Genomic DNA, 21589 nt, shown 5'->3' with positions numbered 1-21589 from the left:
AAGAGAAGATTGAGTCTCTCCCACCACTCAGAGATGGTGTTACTACATAAGTGATTGGATGTTAGAGAAAGGGGAAGTTCTCCCTCTCCAAGAGCATGGTGGCACTGGGGGCAGCAGGCCCTTCAGGGACTCTGCAGAGCACCTATTTGTGATTCAGAGTGTGAGCAGGAGCAATCTTGGCTCCGCCTGACTCAAGATAGCTGCTGGTTTTTATATTAGTCATGTCTCATTTCAGAGCGCGCCCTGTGTCTGATGAAGGAAGCAGAGGTATGCAGGGCTTAGGCTTAGGCAAGTTACTCAGCCCCTCTGAACCTGGGTTTTCACCTGCAAGCTGAGGACAGTAGTTAGGTTTGAGCTCATAACAGGAGCTTTGTGATGTAGGCAGGCGGGAGCGGGGAGCAAGGGCTTAGCAGCACTGGTTGGTCCATGGCACTCAGTACTGCAGCCAACAGTACTTGAAGGAATACATTTATCTTATGGCTTAGAGAAGCATATGTTAAGCTGCTTTAGATGGAACTCAACTGTCATTTGGTTTGGGGTCCAGACCCCAGGCTAGATTGGAACTAAACTGAGCTTCTGGATTTGGTGGCACGGCAGGGAGAACCTGGGTGTAGCAAGGCAGGAGGCCCTGGTACAGGTGGTGTGGCCATAGGAATACTAAGTTCCATGTCAGTTTTCGGTTTAGTTTGGCACTGGCTGTCCTTCCCACAAAGCAGCCTTGTGAGTGGCAGAGGAAGGGAGAAGGAAAGTCAACACATTCTTGGAACTAAGACGTGCCTTTGAGCTGGAGCTGTTTTGTTTTTGCTTCAGCCACAGACATATTACTTCGCTCTCAGGCTTACAATGAAAATCCCTCCCAGGCCATGGAACAAATCTAAACTTCAGAGGAAACCTTCTTTTCAGGATGACAAGGAGTTAGCGAGACTTCCTTTGATGTTTGTCGCTTTTAATACGGGATAAGGCCAGTTAGCTTAAGAATGAAGCTTTACATGTACTTAACAGCCTGGTTCCCTCAGAGGCCCTTCTGCAGCTATGGTAAACATATTTTAAGAGCTGGGTGTCTGCAATATTTCCTGGTGACTTTACCTCCAAGTGTTTATAGGAGTATGTTTTCTTCCCTTCCCATAGACACACCACACAGACACAGACACAGACACAGACACAGACACAGACACACACACACACACACACACACACACACACACACAGAGACACACAAAGAACCAGACACACTCACACACACAGACACAGACACAGACACAGACACACACACACACACACACACACACACACAGAGACACACAAAGAACACAGACACACACACACACACAGACACAGACACAGACACACACACACAGACAGACACACACAGACACACACACAGACACACAGACACACACACAGACAGAGACACACAAAGAACCAGACACACTCACACACACAGACACACACACAGACAGACACACACAGACACATAGACACACAGACACAGACACACACACACAGACACACACACAGACACACAAAAACACACAGACACACAAAAACACACAGACACACAGACAGACACACAGACAGATACACAGAGACACACAGACACATACACAGACACACACACAGTCACACACACACAGACACAGAGACACACACAGACACACAGACACACACAGACACACACACAGACACACACACAGACAGACACACAGAGACACACAGAGACACACACAGAAACACACAGACACACACAGACACACACACAGAAACAGACACACACACAGACACACACATACAGACACACACACAGACACACACAGACCCACAGACACACACACAGACACACACAGACACACACAGACACAGACACACACACAGACACACACAGACACACACACAGAAACAGACACACACACAGACACACACAGACACAGACACACAGACACACACACAGACACACACAGACAGACACACACACAGACACAGACACAACAAGACAACAACACACAGAACACACAGACACACACACAGAAACAAACACACACAGACACACACACAGACACACACACAGACACACACAGACAACAGAACACACACACAGACACACACAGACACACAGACACACACACACACACAGACACACACACAGACACACACACAGACACACACAGACACACACACAGACACACACAGACACACAAACAAAAAAAAAAAAAAAAAAAAAACACACAGACACACACAGACACACACAGACACACACACAGACACACACACACAGAACACAACAGACACACAACACAGAAAACAGACACACACACAGACACACAGACACACACACATAGACACACACACACACAGACACACACAGATACACACACAGACACACACACACAGACAACACACAGAACACACACACACAGACACACACAGACACAAACAGACACACACACAGAAAACAGACACACACACAGACACACACACAGACACACAGACACAGACAGACACACACACAGACACACACATACAGACACACACACAGACACACACAGATACACACACACAGACACACAGACAGACACACAGAGACACATAGAAACACACAGATATACACAGAGAAACACACACATAGACACACACACACAGACACACACACAGACACACAGACACACACACAGACACAGACACAGACACACAGACAGACACACAGAAACACACAGACACACACACAGACACACACAGACACAGACACACAGACAGACACACACAGAGACACACACACAGACTCACACACAGAAACAGACACACACAGAAACAGACACACAGACACAGAGACACACACAGACACACAGACACAGACACAGTCACACACAGACACACACAGACACAGACACACGGCACACACAGACACACACAATCACAGACACACACAGACACACACAGAGATACACACACAGATAGACACAGAAACACACAGACACACACACAGACACACACAGACACAGACACACACACAGACACACACACACACACACACACACACAGACACACACAGACACAACACAGACACACACACACAGACACACACACACAGACACACACACAGACACACACACAGACACGACACACAGACACACACACAGACACACAGACACAGACAACACACACAGACACACACACAGACACACACACACAGACACACAGACACACACAGACACACACACAGACACAGACACACACACACAGACACAGACACAGACACACACACAGACACACACACAGACACACAACACAGACAGACAACACACAGAACACACACACACACAGACACACAGCACACAGACACACACAGAACACACACACAGACACACACACACAGACACACAGACACAACAGAAACAAAGAACACACAGCACACAGACAAACACACAGACACACACACAGACACACACACAGACAACAGACACACACAGACACACACACAGACACACACACACAGAGACACACACAGACACACACACAGACACACAAACAAACACACAGAACCACACACAGACACACACACACACAGACACACACACAGACACACAGAACACACACAGACACACAACACACAGACACACACACAGACACAGACACACACACAGACACACACAACAGACACACACACAGACACACAGACACACACACAGACACACACAGACACACAGACACACACAGACACACACACAGACACACACACAGACACACACAGACACATACACAGACACACACACAGACACACACACAGACACAGAGACACACACAGACACACAGACAGACACACAGACACACACACAGAGAGACACACACACAGACACAGACACACACACAGACACACACACAGACACAGACACACACACAGACAGACACACAGACACACACAGACACAGAGACACACACAGACACACAGACACAGACACACACACACAGACACACACACAGACACACACAGACAGACACACAGAGACACACAGAGACACACAGAAACACACAGACACACAGACACACACACAGAAACAGACACACACACAGACACACACATACAGACACACACACATAGACATACACATACAGACACACACACACAGACACACAGATACACACACAGAGACACAGACACACAGACACAGACAGACACACACAGAGACACAGACACACAGACACACACAGACACACAGACACAGACACACAGACAGACACACAGAGACACATAGAAACACACAGATATACACAGAGAAACACACACATAGACACACACACAGACACACACACAGAAAGAGACACATACACAGACACAGACACACAGACAGACACACAGAAACACACAGACACACACACAGACACACAGACAGACACACACACAGAGACACACACACAGACACACACACAGACACACACACAGAAACACACACACACACATACAGACACACACACAGACACACACACAGTCACACACAGAGACACACACACAGACACACACACAGACACACAGACACACAGACAGACACACACAGACACACAGAAACACACAGACACACACACAGACACACAAACACATACACAGACACACACACAGACACACACACAGACACAGACACACAGACACACACACAGACACAGACACACAGACACACACAGAGACACACACAGACACAGGCACACAGGCACACAGACACAGTCACACACACAGACACACATGTAGACACACAGACACAGACACACAGACACAGTCACACACACAGACACACATGTAGACACACAGTCACACAGACACACACACAGAAACACACACAGACACAGACACAGTCACACACACACAGACACACACAGAGACACATACACAGACACACAGACACAGACAGACACACAGAGACACAGACACACAGACACACACAGACACACACACACAGACACACACAGACACAGACACACACGACATTCACACACAGACACACACATAGACACACAGACACAGACACACACTCACACACACACACACACACACACACACACTCCATTTTCCATGCATTTGTGTATCACATCTTTGTAATTTGGGGATAAAACTTAGTATAAACCCTGGCAATGAAGTACCTCATTTTCCAAGTGTTATTTCCTTGGACTGCAGACATCTGGTTGGGTGTTACAGGAACTGGTCCTAGGTCAATATTTAAAGCGCAGGAAAGCTTTGCATGATCAAGTCAATGGAACTTTCTTGTCCTCTGTTTCTGTGGTAGCATGTGTTTCAAGCAAAATTTCAAGTAGAAAAATTTGGGCATCTTGTTTTCCATGAATATGTAACCTGGCTGTTAAGTCTGTATTGAATATGAAGTATATTGCATAGAGACTGATATTGCCCTGTAGTGATAGCACACACTTAATGAAAAGAAACAAATCCTTCTTTCATATAAAAATATAGATCAATATGTTCATAATACATAACACCAAAGCAAGCACGTACACACATAATTTAGCAGGAGAAAATAGCATTTTTCACTCTCACATTTTAAAAGTCTGAATATCCAATTATAAAATTTCACTGCTGTGTCTCACTGTATGGACAAAGGGACATATAAATTTGTATGATTGGTGTTAGTTTCAACTCAGTTTTCCAGAGATTATAATTTTTCATGAAAGGATATATTTTTATGAAAGAAACAGGAATATATATCAATCAAATATTGACGCTGAGTCTTTGTACTAGTCTAAGTGTATACTAGAATAGTCTCCCCCCGCCACCCCATTATTACTCTATTATTCCATTTCTAGAAAGAAAACACTAGGGAATGAACTAATGCTTCAGGAAAAAGGGAGATCAAGGTGTCTCTATCACTTTATTAATTAATATGTATTTATGTACATTTTATGTAAGTAATATAAACTTGATTAGAAGAAAATATCCCTACCCTGTTCCCATGAGAAGCAAAAATCGTATCCAAGTAGAGGACAATCTAATTTTTGTTTTTATTCTTTTCTTTTAGGGCACTAGGGACCTGGAAGGCTGGCCCTTCCAGCACTGCGGGCAGTGATAGACAACTTAACGATGAAGTATAAAAAGACTGATGGACACCAGTAGGTGGGAGGCGGGAAAGATTCCAATGGGAGGAACAAAAGAACTAAGCAAGCTCCACTAGAACCTTTATATAAGTAATCTCCAGCAGGGGGCGCTCCGAAATTGTCGCAACTTTCCGGATAGCCTCCTAGACTTGACCCTCTAGAAAATCGTAGCGTGTTTCCGGCTCTTCTCAGTTGCAGATACTCGTAAGTTTTCGGCAGTTTCCGGGGAAACTCGGGAACTCCCGCGCCTGGCTGGCTCGAGTGTTCGCCCCGGGCGGAGGCGCAGGGTCTTGGGCTAGTCATGGCGTCCCCATCTCGGAGGCTGCAGACTAAACCAGTCATTACTTGTTTCAAAAGTGTTCTCTTGATCTACACTTTCATCTTTTGGGTGAGACACGGGAACGGCTGGGGAACCCTGGCTTAGGTGGTGGGTGTGACCCAGAGCGGAGAACCTCAGGTCTGGAATGGGATGAGGTTTGGGCGGCTATGGTTCCGGAGACCCCGGCCCTGGTGACGAGTGGTCTAGGCCACAGTGCGGGGGTCCCTGAGATTGGAGCCAGGGCGTTGTAGCATTGGCGCTGGGATCTTGATGTGAGGTGCCTGGTTGAAGTGGGACCCAGATGTCTCAGGAGATCCAGGTCGGAGAGAGAGATGAAGAACGGAGTTAAGGCTCCTAGAGCACACATGGTGTCCGAACCTTTGGAGATGAGAGACTTGTCTCCTTCCCTGTGAGGGGTCTTTTGCATAATAATATCTCTCTTTTCACTGCTTCATAAGAGGGGAGTTTTTCACAGGTAAGTATGGTGTGATTCTATTCCTGACAGTCTATCCTTGGATTTTTTTTTGTTTACCAACCCCTTTGTATCCTATGTCCATCCCTAAATTGGGGATGGGGATGCAAGAAGTTTCTGGAATCCAGAAATGCTTTTGACCTTCCCCCTTTACAAGATGGCTTTCTTTCTCAGATGGGAGTAAATTGCTTAAGGAAATTTTGATCCCTAGACGCGTATGCCATGGGGTATGTGTTTTACGCAATAAAACAGATGTATGCAATTTTGAGAAGATGCCTTGTCCATAAGCTTCTTTTATTTGCAGAACCCTTTCCTACATCATGGGCACCTGCCCTCCCCCACCCCCATCCCTTACCTATCGCACTGTGGCAACCAGACTGCTAAAATGAATTCTCACACACATTGTGTCTTAGACACTTGCCGAGTTTGTGATAGAAGATAGAAGCTTGTATGGTGCCTAATTGTTTCTTTCTCTGATTTCTCACGTAGATCACTGGTGTTATCCTTCTTGCCGTTGGCATTTGGGGCAAGGTGAGCCTGGAAAATTATTTTTCCCTCTTAAATGAGAAGGCCACCAATGTCCCTTTTGTGCTCATCGGCACAGGCACTGTCATCATTCTGTTGGGCACCTTTGGTTGTTTTGCTACCTGTAGAGCCTCGGCATGGATGTTAAAACTGGTGAGTCCTTGATTTATTTAGACTCTTCTTGGTTTTCCTAGAATCGTCTTACATGTGCTAGCCTAGCATCTTTGTTTCTCAGAACTGACCACAGCTGTTTACACTTTTTCCCTTTCCTTATGAAAAAAAAAAAACAAAAAAACAAAAAACTAACCGTCCCATTACTGGCTTCCATGTTTAAGTAGACATTTTAATCCTGCTTTCCCTGCCCTTTCCAATGAAAATATGTTGAATTGGTGACACAGAATTCCACCCCCCTCCTTGCAGCTGCTGAGTCTTGTTGTACTAACTTGAACTTTTAAAAAATTTTTATCTTACAGTACGCGATGTTTCTGACACTCATTTTCTTAGTTGAACTAGTTGCTGCCATTGTAGGATTTGTTTTCAGACATGAGGTAAGCCTGAATTAGACAATTCTACTGCGTTAAAATTTGCCCTCTTATCTTGGGTAAATTAAGGAGCACAGTTCGTCAGCTTTCATTAATTTTAAAAACCACTTCAAGCTGTATTTCACGCTGAGCTTTCAATCTGCATCTGACAATAGTGGATTTCCAGTAAAAATTCTGACATGTGCTTGTAGTGTAAATGAGCATTCAAAAATTTGTAGAATGATAATCACTAGAAGAAAATGGTACCACAGTCACACTAGCTTCTAGTTGTAATTTGGTGCACAAACACCTCTTAAAGTGGACCTTTATAACATTACTAATAGGAAAGTAAAATGCAAAGTTTATAACAAAATTAATACTATCCCAGAAGTCACATTTTGAAAAGATATAATTAATGCAAATCATTAAAATCTTAATAGTTGTATATTAAAATCAACTGAACACGGCACTGTTGTGAAGCCATTCATCAAGTAGGGAGGGCGTGTTCAAGTGCCCTTTGAACTGTCAGTGCGGTCTTCCGAAGGAAAAAGTTGCAGCCCCATTGGATAGGCATCAGACTTGTGCATGGAGAAATATTTAGGCTGAAGGCTGAAAAAGCAGCGTACAGCTACCATTTGGATAAGTACATGCTCTCATAGCCCCTTTAGCTTGTAGGTATGATATTGTAACATCTTACTTGATAGTCCTTTCAGTCAAACATATCCCTTAGTAGACAGAATTGGACCATGGAAGTCAATTACCACACATCAAAGATTAACCATTGGGCAGATAGGAGAATTTCTTATTTGCTATAGAAGAATCAAAGTATTTTTTTTTGAATGCTTGTTGATTGGCATTTTACTTTTCTGATACAGATTAAAAACAGCTTTAAAAATAACTATGAAAACGCTTTGAAGGAATACAATTCCACAAGGGATTATAGAAGTGATGCTGTAGACAAGATCCAGCATACGGTAAGTGGGTAGAGCTGGTGCCTTTTCAAGAGGGAAGTACATTCCTTATTGCTTCAGAGGAAAGGCTGGCTGGCTCTGGGCCGCCAGCTGTTTCCCACTTGTATGGAAAACTAGTGTGGGGTGATCCTACACAGCTATGTGTTATTCTCCCTGCGTGTCCTTGTTCTCTTCCTCTCCACCTACATCATAGACAAACATTGTTAGTGCCAACGACGACAGGGCAGTACAGCCAGTCGAAAGCTTTGATGCTTATTGTTCAAGTGCCAGTCTCTTGAATTCATCAAGAAGAGAGATTGTCGAGTATATTACCTATTGTTTGGGTGACATATTATAATAGAAGATGATGTAAGGGTAAATGTTTGCCTGCAAACCAGTAATATGAACGACTACAAATCCTTTTTAAATTTTTCTTTTCAGTTGCATTGTTGTGGTGTCACCAATTACAGGGATTGGAAAGGTACTAATTATTACTCAGAAATAGGATTTCCCAAGAGTTGCTGTAAACAGGAAGGTTGTTTTCCACACAGGGATGCAGATAAAGTTAACGAAGAGGTAAGGCTCCTTTTAGGACTTTTTATTTGATGGTGTTTGAGGATTTAGTGGAACACAAAATGGACACAAGTGTTCCTCGCATGAATATACATATCTCAAGTTTTCGGGGTAGCTGGTACTTCATTTCATACAACTAGCAAGCGACTTTCCAATGCACAATCCGAATGGTGGAACTAGTTGAGACTGAGGGGAGATGAAACAGGCTAGGTGTCAGGAAAATGATAATGCAGGGCTAATAGTAGTTCACCACCAAGTTCTGTGGACAGCTGGCTGATTGAAGTAGTAATTGCCAGGAAGAAGAGCAGACCTTTCTTGGTTTGTACTGAACGTCTTTTCCTCTGCCCTTAGGGTTGTTTTATAAAGGTAATGACAATTATAGAGTCGGAAATGGGAGTCGTGGCTGGAATTTCTTTTGGAGTTGCTTGCTTTCAGGTAAGCTTTCTTTGTTCTTTTGAAATGTCTCATTCTTGTAGGTATAAGAGAAGGTTTTTTTTTTTTTTGGATTTGTTTTTGATTTTGTTTCTTTGAGACAGAGAATTACAATGTAGTCCTAGCTGTCCTGGAACTCAAAATGAGACCAGGCTGTCCTTGAACTCAAGAAGATCCACCTGCCTTTCCCTCTCAAGTGATGTAATAAAAGGCATGTGCCAGCACCCCCAGCTGGGTTTCACTTTTAAGACCTGGAAGTTTTGCTTCGGGGACTGGATAGTGAAGACGATGTAAGAGAAGTCTCAGTTCTCACAAAGCAGTCAGTTGTTCATCACAGGGTAGCAGCCCTCTGGCTTTTCTTAGGGGGAAGTAATGGGACTTAATTGGGATGTATATTATTGATTTTGATTTGTAATTGAGTCATTATTTAGTTAATTTTTTGAAGTGGAGGATTTCCTGACTCCTGTGTTTTACACGACTACAAATAACTCTAAATTTTAATTCCCATTGTCATAGCCTCATAGCCAATCATGCCTTGAACCCATAAAAGTAAGACTTAGAATTTAATCCTACCAGTAAGTATACAACATACATATATACATACACGTGTGTGTGTGTGTGTGTGTGTGTGTGTGTGAGAGAGAGAGAGAGAGAGAGAGAGAGAGAGAGAGAGAGAGAGAGAGAGAATGGGACTTGAACCAAGAGTCTTAGCAATAGTGTGCACGCACTGTACCACATCTCAGGCCCAGTACATATTGTCAGAAAGCAGTCAACTGTGAGAGGACACACTACCCTCATAGTTGGTCGAAAGAAAGATAAATTGATAGGAATTTTGCTTTTATTCTGTGACCTTGATGAATCTTTATTTTATTAAAGATTTATTAAATCTTTATTAAAGTCTTTTTTTCCCTGAGCTGCAACTGGCTAATGGGTTGTAAATAGATCACACAAATCTCTACTATAGATTGAATTTTTCCCCTCGAGTTGTGCCACTCACTGTAGCATGAAAAGTTTGTGTATGATTTGGAGTGATTTTTTTTTTTTTTTACATTTAGCGTTATAGAAGTAAGACTAATGCAAGGCTAGTCTCAATATATTTACAGAATAGCATTCCTTACTATTTAAATCTGCACCAATGTAACAGCTACTAGCCACCTTCATTCTAAGGAGCAGATAACATTAAAACTCCAGCTGTTCCAACTACATTTAAGTCCTTTGCAGCCACATAAGGCTAACGCCTATTGTACTGGACAGCACAAGTACATCCAAGAAATTACTTGGCCACATTGGTTGGGATTTTACTTGATAAGATGTGTATTTTAAACAATATGTTCATTTTCTTTTCAGTAGCTGACCCATGACTCCTGAGTTTTCCCTTAGTGTCGGTTGTGAAGTTCTGGGTCATGGTTAGTAGAAAGGCTTTTTAGGGTCTTTGAATGTGACCTAGGCACTGAAGAAGTAGCTAACTTAATTAGTCAGGTGGAAAAAAATTTAAGGAAGAAAATTGTTGGTGAATTACAAATAAAATGAGAACACGTTCATATCCTGAGCTCTTTAATTCTTTGTGCGTGTATGTTTAATTTTGTTCATATTTTCTCAACAGCTAATTGGAATCTTTCTCGCCTACTGCCTCTCACGTGCCATAACAAATAATCAGTATGAAATAGTGTAACCAGTAGACACACGGGCTAATTCCTCTCTAACTTTGAGGTGCGTTCAGTTTGGTTCTTAACCCTGTTCATATTGAGATTATGGTAGCTTGTGCATATGAATTATGAACTAAGTTTTCCAAGGTCTTCTCCAGTAGCTTATTTAAATCTTCTTGTTGGTATGCAGGCACTGTTTAGGTGGGTCAGGGTTCTAGTTGCAAGGCTGGTCTGAAAGTATTAATGTAGCTTATCCATGCGTGCTTTTTCAAGCATTTGTTCAATAAAAGAGCATGTCTGAATTTAAGTGCTCATCTACACATGTCAACCCAAAGATCACAAGAAGTCTCCTTTCTCACGTATGTTGACCTAGAGTAGGGAGAAATAATCTAACCTTGACTTTTAATTTGTGAAGTGTTAGGGGAAATATGTTCTGCTCTTGATGAATGTTGGCAGTTCCCCTAGATCTTAATTTTCATTCACTATACCTAATCAGTGCTTAAGAGTGTTGCTTGGTTGAAAAATATTTTTGGTAGACTAGATTTAGGTGGATGAAATCCATCTGGCTTAAACCAGAAACCAGATGTTGGGGGCAATTGTTACTGGCTGAATTAATCTCTCGTGTACCTGTCATATTTTAATTGGGGCATAGCCTGGGAGCTTATGGGGAAGTCTTCATTAGTGGGAATAGATCAGAATGTGGGCAAATGCAGATGATGAAATTTAGGTAACAACTAAATTAACCTTTCTTTTTCTTTAATTTTTGGATATTAAGGTTGAAGGTTACCCTTACGAGCTATCATCACCTGGATGGAGACTGGCATCTAATTAGCCTGATAAACAGCACCAGTAGGCTGATTCATCAAGATATTTGTGTATCCTGGTCTATGTCCATTTTTTGCCCTATTCATATATTCCTGAGTCTCTGAAACACTGGAAGAGCTAGTAAATTGTAGATGAAATAATACCATGTTTTCCTTGAATTTTATTTCTCAGTGTGGGAACTGTGAAAAGTGCTGTGAATTTGCTATTTTGATTCAGTGTTGATGGAAATTTCACCCGTATGAATCTGCTGTTGATGTAGTATGATAGAAAATTGGCCTCCCTGAGTGGGCCTCTAACTAGTCAAGACTATGTGGCTTGATTGTCTAATCTGCACCGAGAAGGAAAGTGTTTAAATCATTAGTCTCTGCTCATAGGCAGAGTCATGTTGTATAGTTTCTTTCCAGCTAGTCGTCAGATGGTGCCCATCATTAGCATTCCTGGGTGGTGGGAACTGTCTCAGGCTTCGGGTGCAAAGCATTAAAACTAGGAAGCACTACCTATGGTCTGTGACACATCTGCTTTCAGCACACAGTGTATGTGTTTTTGTCTCCAAACTAAGGCATTTATACCTATTATACTTTGTTATTTGAAAGATTATTACTTTTATGGTATCAGAACTATTGTATTTTCTTTATGCATTTAATGGAACTTTCTTGATTAACTTTAGCTAGATCTTCCTTACCAAGCTGAAATAATAGTTCACATCAACTGTCAACATTTTGGTTAATTTTAATAATGTTTGTTTTGGCTTGTATCCTTGATTAATAAATATACATCCTTTACACAATAAACACTGCATTCCCTCTAAAAGAATCATTTTAACTTTTAGAAAATCTACTAGAATGGTTGTTTTCCACTGAGAAAGTGAAGCCCTACATTTCCACATGGAGTCCCAGTTTTAGGGATGAAACATAAGGCCAAGACCTTGACTCTGTTATTAAAAAAAATCTCTATCTAAAAATAGTATTTTCTATGATAAGATCACATTTCAAGTCATTAAATAATGTGCTTAGCATTTTCTTAAGAGGTCAGATTTTTTTGGTCATATTGTTTGCATTGAAAAGTTGCGTAAGAAATCATATAACCTTACAATCATATTCATTAGAACAATGAAGTTGTTACTTCATTGACTTTGAGTCTGTGCATCCAATAGTGAACCCTGTTTCATCACATAGTCCCCAAATTCATGGTAATGAGTCAATCACTATTCTCAATAAAATGGTCCCAAACTACCCAGTTTGTGATATGGAGGGGGACCAGTTGGAGGGGAAGAGGGCACAAGGAAGGTTAGTGTGGACTATGATCTGAGTTTATTATATACATGCATAAAAAATGTAATAAAAGGCTGGGGCTGGGGTTCAGGGGTAGAGCATTTCCCTAACAGGTATGGGACCCCAATTCTTAGTCCTGCAAAAAAAAAAAAAGAGAAAAAAAGGAAAATGAGACCCAAACAACCTAGGGTACTGGAGAGCTTGCGCAGTTAAACAGCTTGCCATGGCTTGAAAGCACAAAGACCCGAGTTCTATCCCTGGGACCACCTTAAACCAGCCAGGTAAGGAGTTGCATGCTTGTAATCCCAATGCTGGGGAGGTGGAGACAGGAAGATCCTTGGGGCCTGCTGGCCAACCAGCCTAGTCTACTTGGTGACTTCCAGGCCAATGAGAGACTCTTGTCTCAAGAAACAGGAAAGAAGATGGATGGCACCTGACACTTAGGTGTTAATATATGTACATTCCCCTGTGACCACATGTACACAAACACAAAATTTCATAATGAAATCCACTTTGGGCAATTAGGACATGGCAAAAAACAAAAAAAACTAGTTAATGACGTTCAGATACTTGTGTTGAAATGCTTGAAGTTGTGCAAAAAGGATAGTCTTGAATTCTTGATAGGTGTGACTTCCCACATAAGAATGCTAAGAATACAATGGTGGTTACACTCCAAATTCGAGAAGTCAGATTTCTAGGCATAGGGGTTAATGACTATGGAAATAAGCATTTCAAGGGTCATCACAACAGTTTTTCAAAGACATTGTTAATCTTAAAAAGCCTTTAAAAGTTTTCTTTAGTGTTTGTAAAAAGTTTTTTTTTTTCCTCACTGAAAACAACTGTAGGAAATTAAAATACGGGAAGTAGAAAAAGAAAAAAATAGTACACCTCTCAGTATGCTTCCGAGTGGCTTGGTTAGTTTTAAGTCGGGCTCGTTTTGGATGGCACACTACAAAAGGCTGCTCATAAAGCTGCCATATGTTTGTGCATACTGGATTGTAACCCTTAATTCTGGTGGCGATGAGTGAGTGCCCTGGCTTGCTCAGGTTCTATCTGAGCAGTGAAAAGTTTCACACTCCTTCGCTGATGCAAACAGCTGCTGACACTGGGGGATCTAGTGATTAAGTCAAGCGGATGCTCTTTCCACCGGTGCCCCTTTCCATGCTGACATAACCCATAATAGTTCGCTGAATGAATTCTTTCTGTGACATAGGTGGGCAGTTGAGTCTTCATAAAAAAAATTCCTTGGAAACTTTGTTTTTATAAGAATCTGGCAAACTTGCTCTTTTTCTCTATAGCATACCCATGTTTAAATTGAAAACGATTCTTCATCTTTGGCGTGTCAAATGCATCCAGTGGGCTGCCTTGCTGTCAGACATCAGATGTTTGCCCTGCAAGGAGCCTCTGACCTCCACTTGGAGCCACAGAGCTCTGGAGGCATATTTTCTGGAGCTGTGGAATGCTTGGTAGTTTTCCATGGCCTGTCCCATGTGGGCGGTCAGTTTATGTTGTCGGCATCGAAGTACAGACAGACATACTACAAGGTATAAATACCATTTCTGTTTTCCCTCTGAGCTCACATGAGGTTCTTTGAAATTTGCTCTTTTTAACCTCCCAATCGACATCCAAGTTAGTAATTTGCCAGTGGCATGGCCAAACAAATCTGCTAAGTTATGAGATGCAAGACAATATAAGCATTTGTGTGTGTGAAACTGGATTGATTTCTTTGGACTATGTTGTGTGGGTTTCTGCGTTTGTAGAGTAAAATCTCACACAAGATAAAAATATCATTCCTGCATTTCCTCACAGTATTCTGATTTTACTATTTTTTTTCCAAATTGGTGCCCCTAGCTCTGGGTGAGCAAACCTTCCTAATTAAAAAAAAAAAAAAGGAAAAGGAAAAGGAAAAGCTACTATATTAGAAAAGAATATATAAATTGAAAACAGCTACAGGGAAGTGAGACTTTCATTTTTAAAGACGTCTCTAAAACTTTGCCCAGATTGCTTCTAAGAAAGGAGTATTGTGATTTAATTATGGCTTTTCTATTAGGTGCCTTACCCCATGGAGCTTAGTAGAGTTAGGCACTTAGGAGAGCACCGTAAATGCTAATGGAATAAATGAGTGAAGGAGTGAGTCTAATTATAATGACTCTTTAATGTTCTAGAATAACCAAGACGTTCATCTAAATACCTCGTTCTATAGACGCCAGTGTTTATATAACAAACTACCGACCTACCCAGAAACCACTTAACCTCAGAAACCACTGTGAACCTCCCTAGTCTGATCACTTCTTGCTGCTTCTCTTCCTCCAATCCTTTGCTGTATCTGATGCCACTGAAAACTCCACCCGCCCCCCTTGTTTTATTTTGACTGCGTAAGATGCTGATCTTTCCATTCACTGATCTTTCTAGTTGACTGGAATTTCCTCTTTTCTGATGTCCTTGAGAGGGCTTGCATTTGCTTTTCTGTTCTTCTGTTATGCTCATTTTACCTTGAGGAACTCAATGCAGATGATGAACAGGGCTACTTCTTACATGCTTCGGCTTTGTGTCAGTCCTAGACACTCATTTGTATTCCCCTTGTCCTCTGACACCTAGAAGCTTAGCACTCTGAACACACAAACTTCCCCCAACAGCCTTTTATGGCATCTGATGCATGGCCAATAACAACTACACATTTGCTGTTCACTGAGTTGCCTCTTTCACCAGGGTGGTGCGCTTTATGAGATTTGGGGGGAAATGGGGCAGATGTTGTAAAAATTGATCCACATTGGCTCTGCCCCATACATTTATCCTGTGATCACAAATTCTTTAGGTAGGATTGCCATCCCTGATCTGGTGGTGGTATCATCAGCATATCTTCAAAGTTTTGTTTAAGAAAGTTGAAATGGTGACTTGGAAGGGCTTTTCTGTGGTGGAACACAGAAGCTTTTCACCACCTCTTCTGGGAAAATATGTCTGGTAGCAATATCCCAAAGCAAGTCAAATGGACTTGGTGTGCTAGGCACGTCAATTCACAAGTATGCCCACTCCGTGTAGAGTGGATGAAACAGCTACTCAGCTCAATCAGCTGGAGCATGTGGAGTAGCTCCATTGTGTAGAACTGAGGGGGGGGGTGGGGGTGGGGGCGGTTATACCTAGGTACAGCATAGGAGATTTTTGAGGGATACAGTGTGGCTGCATTGCATTTTCACTGTCTGGAAAGGCTATAGCTTTGTTAGAAGAGAAATTTTATATTAAGAGAAAGTAGGCCATTGGCCCCAAGAATTTTCTTTCCTAACCTAATTCCTTCTCCAGAGGGGAGTCAGAGGAATGCTGTTTCTCTGAGATCTCACTAGTTGCTCCAGTGAATTGACCCCACAGTTAGGGTGGCAGTGCGATCCCATTCCTCACCTTAAAGAAGATTTGGTTATCCCATTTGTCCAAGGTCATATAGCTGGTGGTGACAGATCTGGGATTTGAACATAAATCACATTTTGAACCTATGCTTCTTTCACTGGATTTTTACTTTATCTTGTTTGTGATGTGTTGTGCGGCTCACAAGTACATGCCTGTGTGCCATTGGGAACTGAACACGCAAGGTCTTAGGCAGGCTAGGGAAGTGTTTTGCCACTGAGCCATATACTTCTAACCCTACATAATATTTTCTTTTGATTTTGTTGCATCTTAATATCCAAGGAGATACTATGTGACACAGCCTATATCTAGCAAGCAGAAAAACAACAAACAAAAGCAACCCCCTTGTTTTCCAGATATTTCTCATCAGTCTTTACTACATGTGAAATCTTTAAAAAGAAAGGCCTTCATGAAAAGTAAATCCTGTTTTCTCACGGCATGCCCATGAAAGGTGTTAGTATACAGTAAATACATTTTTACAAACCAACCCACCCTGTTATTCCTGGTGGACCCCAGGACTCAAGGTAATGATCACAAAAAGTTTATTGTAGTTTAAACATTAAGCACTAATTTTATGCATCTGGTTGCACAGTTAAAAGTTCACAAGCTGTTATTTCCTGTGATAGTAAAGATACTTCCCATCTCTCGGTTGTTTTTATAGTCTATTCCCAAGCGAGTATCTTGAACAGGAAAGAAAACCAGATAAATAAATCAACCTCTACTGCACAGACATACACATGCCAGAGGCAGAATCACTCTCCCCCTGTAGGCACAAATCCAGACAGTTTTCATTAAATGGACTTTTTTTTCTCATGAGCAAATGCATGCGAGAATCTCTTCCCCTGTCGGTCTGCAGTAATGTTCTGGGCAGCTAGCAGCCCTGTTGGAACCGAGGATAGTCTGGGGATTGGGAACTTCACACCAGAGCTCACTGTAGCCCTGAATCCACTTCGATCAGGGTTTTGTGGAGCAGCGCAAATAGCACAGGCTCTTCTGTCCAGAAGTGTGTCTCAACCCTATCCAGTCCTCCTCCTTGGCCCCAGAGCACCTTGGGCTCTGCCATCAGAAGGGCGAAATGTAGCAGAAAGTGTGTCATGGTAATTAATGGAGAATTTGACCTCCTGAAAAACATTCTTCAAAGAACTGGGAAAAGATATAAAAATGTTCAGGGAAAACTTAAAATGTGTATTCTAACAAATAAAGATAACCAGAACTTTGATGTAAAAATAGATGTGTCATCTACAAAAAGAATACATGAATTATTATAAATTGTATAAGATCTCCGAGTTCAAAGAGTAATATATAGAAGGGTCCCTTCCAGGCCCCCTCACTCCTGTTTCCTAAGGAGTTGTTAACAAGCAAGCCTCGTAATTTCTTTCATACACTGTCATATAGCAGTATATCTACACATCCCTGTTGTCCCTGTACAAATAAGAGTCATGGTTTAGAAAACATCACACATTATAGAGCCAAGCCAATGGGGCTCACGTTCAATCTCTGTGTGTTTGTGGCAAGTTATTTAATCTTTGTACCTCCGTTTCATCATTTAGAAAGGGAAACAAATGGTATTTTTTACTTCTTAGGCCTGTTGTGAGGATTAATGGACTTGCTATATTCCAAGTACATAAAACAGTGTCTGATACATACATACTAAGTGCCTCTCATTTCTAATGTTTAAAAGGAATTTATAGAAATAGGTTTTTCTTACCAAAGAACTCAGTCATTTCAACTGTATAATTCAGGATTTTACTAACATTAGTGCATGGTGAAGTCGTCTCCGTAAATTTACATTTCTGATCTCCATAAGATCCCGTGTTTTTGTTTTCAGTTAAACATTGCTTCTACCTTCAACCGTATGCTATCATTACTCCACTTTCTCATTCTAGACATTTCATATATGCAGAATCATGCAAAGGCTCTTGGGTTGAACATAGTTTTCTCTGTAGAATGTTTTTAAGATTCATCCATGGAGGAGCGTGTGTGTGGTAGTCTGTTCCTCTTTACTGTTGAGTCGTGTTCTGTTGTATGGTTTTACTTCCCAGTTGGTAGACATTTACTTTGTCTTGAGTTTGGGGCAATTGTGAAGAATGCTGTTGTGGGCATTTCCGGAAAAGTCTTTGTGTGAGCATATTACATGTATTCTTTTTTTTTTTTTTTTTTTTTTTTTTTTTTTTTTTTTTTTTTTTTTTTTTTTTTTTTTTTTTTTGTGGCATATTACATGTATTCTTAAATATTTGATTCATTGATATGCTTTAGGAGGGTCAGAGAAAAGTTATAAAATACATTTACACGGTACTATGTTTATCTGTGAAGAACCTTTATTGGTGTTTGTATCATTGTGTAGATTGAGTTATTGCTTAATATTCACATTTCAAACTGAAGGACCCCTTTTCATAGTTATTGTATATCAAGCTTATTAGTAAAAAAATACTTCGTGGATCTTTTGTTATTGTTGTTCATCTAGGAATGCATCAGATATTTTTCTGTTTTGAAAGATAGTTTTGTCAAATCTAAAATTCTTTAAAATAATTTTAGATTTATTTATTTTATATTAAGTGTATGAGTGTTTTGCTTGGATGTATGTATATGCATCACATGCATGCTTGGTATACATGGTGATTAGAAGAGTGCATCAGATCCCTTGCAAATGGAGTTACAGAGCATTGTGAGCTTGCATGTGGTCCTAGGAACTGAACCCAGGTCCTTTGCAAGAACATCAAGTCCTCTTAATCCTTGAGACATATCTTTATGCGCAAATGTAGAATTCAATATACATTTTTTCCCTTTCGCTCTGAGTATATCTTCTCTATGCACTGTGGCTGCTGTGGTTTCTGATGAGACTATCACTGTTAATATTACTGAGGATCTCTTGTATGTAATGAGTTGTCTCCCCTCTTGGTGCCTTCAAGAGTCAATGTTCATCTTTCAGCATTTTGATTATGGTCTATCTGGATATACATACTGTGTCTATCCCATTTTGAGTCTAGATATGTGAATCAAAGCTCTTCATAGTAGCCATTATTTCCTCAAATGTTCTTTCTACTCCTTAATCCTTTGGTATGTTTGGTGGTGCACTACAGGACTCTGAAGGTCTGTTTATTTGTTTTCTCATTTTTACTTTCTGTTACACAGACTGTGCTACCTATCTTAATCTATCTTTGAATGATCTGGTGTTTTCTGAAGCTCAAGTCTGTTGTTGAAACCTTCTAGTGAAAGCCTTCATCCCTGTACGTTTAATCTTCAGAATTCCTTTGCCTGCATCTCCTCTCCCGATCTACTTCCCCTCCCTTCCTTCACTGTCTTTTCTATCTTGTCGGCTGGGCTGTGTTTTGGAACTTGTAATCCCCTTGCTTCCTCGATCTGCTTCCCAAGTGCCACAGTTACTATGCCTGGCTAAAGTTCCCTTAGAACTTCTATTTGGACCTTTAACAATTTTTGTTTTTTTTGTTGGCATTCTATGTTTTAATGATAGGGTATCATTGTCATGTTTCTTTTTAGAAATTTTAAAGCCATGATTTCCTTAATTCTTTGAATGCATTTATAGAAACTGTTTTTAGTCTTCACATCTGAACCTTCTTAAAGAGTTGTTGAAAATAGATATTTTAGATAATATTATAAATTGCCACCTCAGTATCTTATCTTCCTCCTCCACAGATCCAGCAGCTGCATTTTAGCCTTAACTAACTAAATTATGTTCTACGCTCACTCTGGAACACTATGTAAGCTAGGCGTGAACTAGTATAAAACCCTTCAAGAGAAATGGTTAAATAGGGATGGAGAGAGAAGCAATCCCAGAAATAGCTTCTAAAAATAAAATAATAGCTAATGAGGTGGGACAGCTTCATGGCAGAGCAAAGTCCTATGTAAATCTAATCCTCCACAACAAGAACGGCAACAATGTAAGTAAAAATGATAAACATCAACTTTTCCAAATATTGGGAAATTAATCAAAGGCCTAAAGTAATCCGAGGAAGATTTACTCTGAAGAAAAAAAAAAGAGCTGCATTTCTAAGAGAATAGTTCCTAGTGTTTGAACCTGGCCCATATCCATGTCCCTCTCCCCAACTCCACAGTCACCTGGAAGACCCGCAGAGTTGCGATTGCAGTACCTGTGACAAGCAGCAAACGTCACAGAGCTCAGGGTGCAGTGACGCTGAGATGTGTGAAGCTTCTTAAGAAGCATGTGACCATTGCACTTATCGCGCGGCTCCCTGGGGAAACCCTCTTTACAAAGTATTTTCATTACTTCACCCAACTCACAGCCTTCTCCTTGAGAGAAGCCCTATCTGTAGTGCAGTTGTCAAAAAAAAATCAGCTACGACTCTTTAATATAGCTTCTATGTGAGGTGGCCAAACACCCAAAAGACAGATCTCAGTGTTAAAGATGGGCTTGAGAAAGTGCTGATATGCTTCAGGGGATCTGGAAAGCTACCTACCTCTTCAGAGCTGTCTAAACCCCAGGAAGAACCTGAGAGAACAGCCATCTCAGTCCACCTCTGGCAAAGACGAAGTCTCTGGCAAGCCAGAGTGAAGGTTAGGGGAGAGTTAAAAATTGAGAACAGCGAAAGTGTG

General features: G+C 41.3%; 1 protein-coding gene across 2 annotated transcripts; it reads left to right on the top strand.

Annotated features, from left to right (window-relative positions):
* Nucleotides 1-6013: 6013 nt before the first annotated feature.
* Tspan6 (tetraspanin 6) lies at nucleotides 6014-12492 on the top strand. 2 transcript variants are annotated; one of them, XM_028875007.2, is made up of 8 exons: nucleotides 6014-6291; nucleotides 7368-7556; nucleotides 7877-7951; nucleotides 8800-8898; nucleotides 9316-9450; nucleotides 9799-9882; nucleotides 11483-11589; nucleotides 12301-12492. In XM_028875007.2, exons 2-7 carry the CDS (start codon nucleotides 7545-7547, stop codon nucleotides 11549-11551), a joined length of 474 nt encoding a protein of 157 aa, XP_028730840.1. In that variant the 5' UTR covers nucleotides 6014-6291; nucleotides 7368-7544; the 3' UTR covers nucleotides 11552-11589; nucleotides 12301-12492. The 2 variants fall into 2 exon arrangements, with proteins under 2 accessions (XP_028730840.1, XP_028730839.1); XM_028875006.1 differs by lacking the exon at nucleotides 6014-6291 and adding an exon at nucleotides 6299-6475.
* The last annotated feature ends 9097 nt before the right edge of the window (nucleotides 12493-21589 follow it).

The sequence above is a fragment of the Peromyscus leucopus genome, chromosome X, assembly GCF_004664715.2.
Source record: "Peromyscus leucopus breed LL Stock chromosome X, UCI_PerLeu_2.1, whole genome shotgun sequence".
In the NCBI taxonomy this organism is placed as follows: domain Eukaryota; kingdom Metazoa; phylum Chordata; class Mammalia; order Rodentia; family Cricetidae; genus Peromyscus; species Peromyscus leucopus.
This window is presented reverse-complemented; position numbering and strand designations above follow the sequence as displayed.

What these genes read in the sequence shown, in the direction of transcription:
- Tspan6 (XM_028875006.1), top strand. Translation starts at nt 6,389, where the DNA reads ATGGCGTCCCCATCTCGGAGGCTGCAGACTAAACCAGTCATTACTTGT. An exon ending in GATTTGTTTTCAGACATGAG is followed by an intron (nt 7,952 to 8,799) that starts GTAAGCCTGAAT and finishes TTTCTGATACAG; the next exon opens with ATTAAAAACAGCTTTAAAAA. An exon ending in CAGATAAAGTTAACGAAGAG is followed by an intron (nt 9,451 to 9,798) that starts GTAAGGCTCCTT and finishes CTCTGCCCTTAG; the next exon opens with GGTTGTTTTATAAAGGTAAT.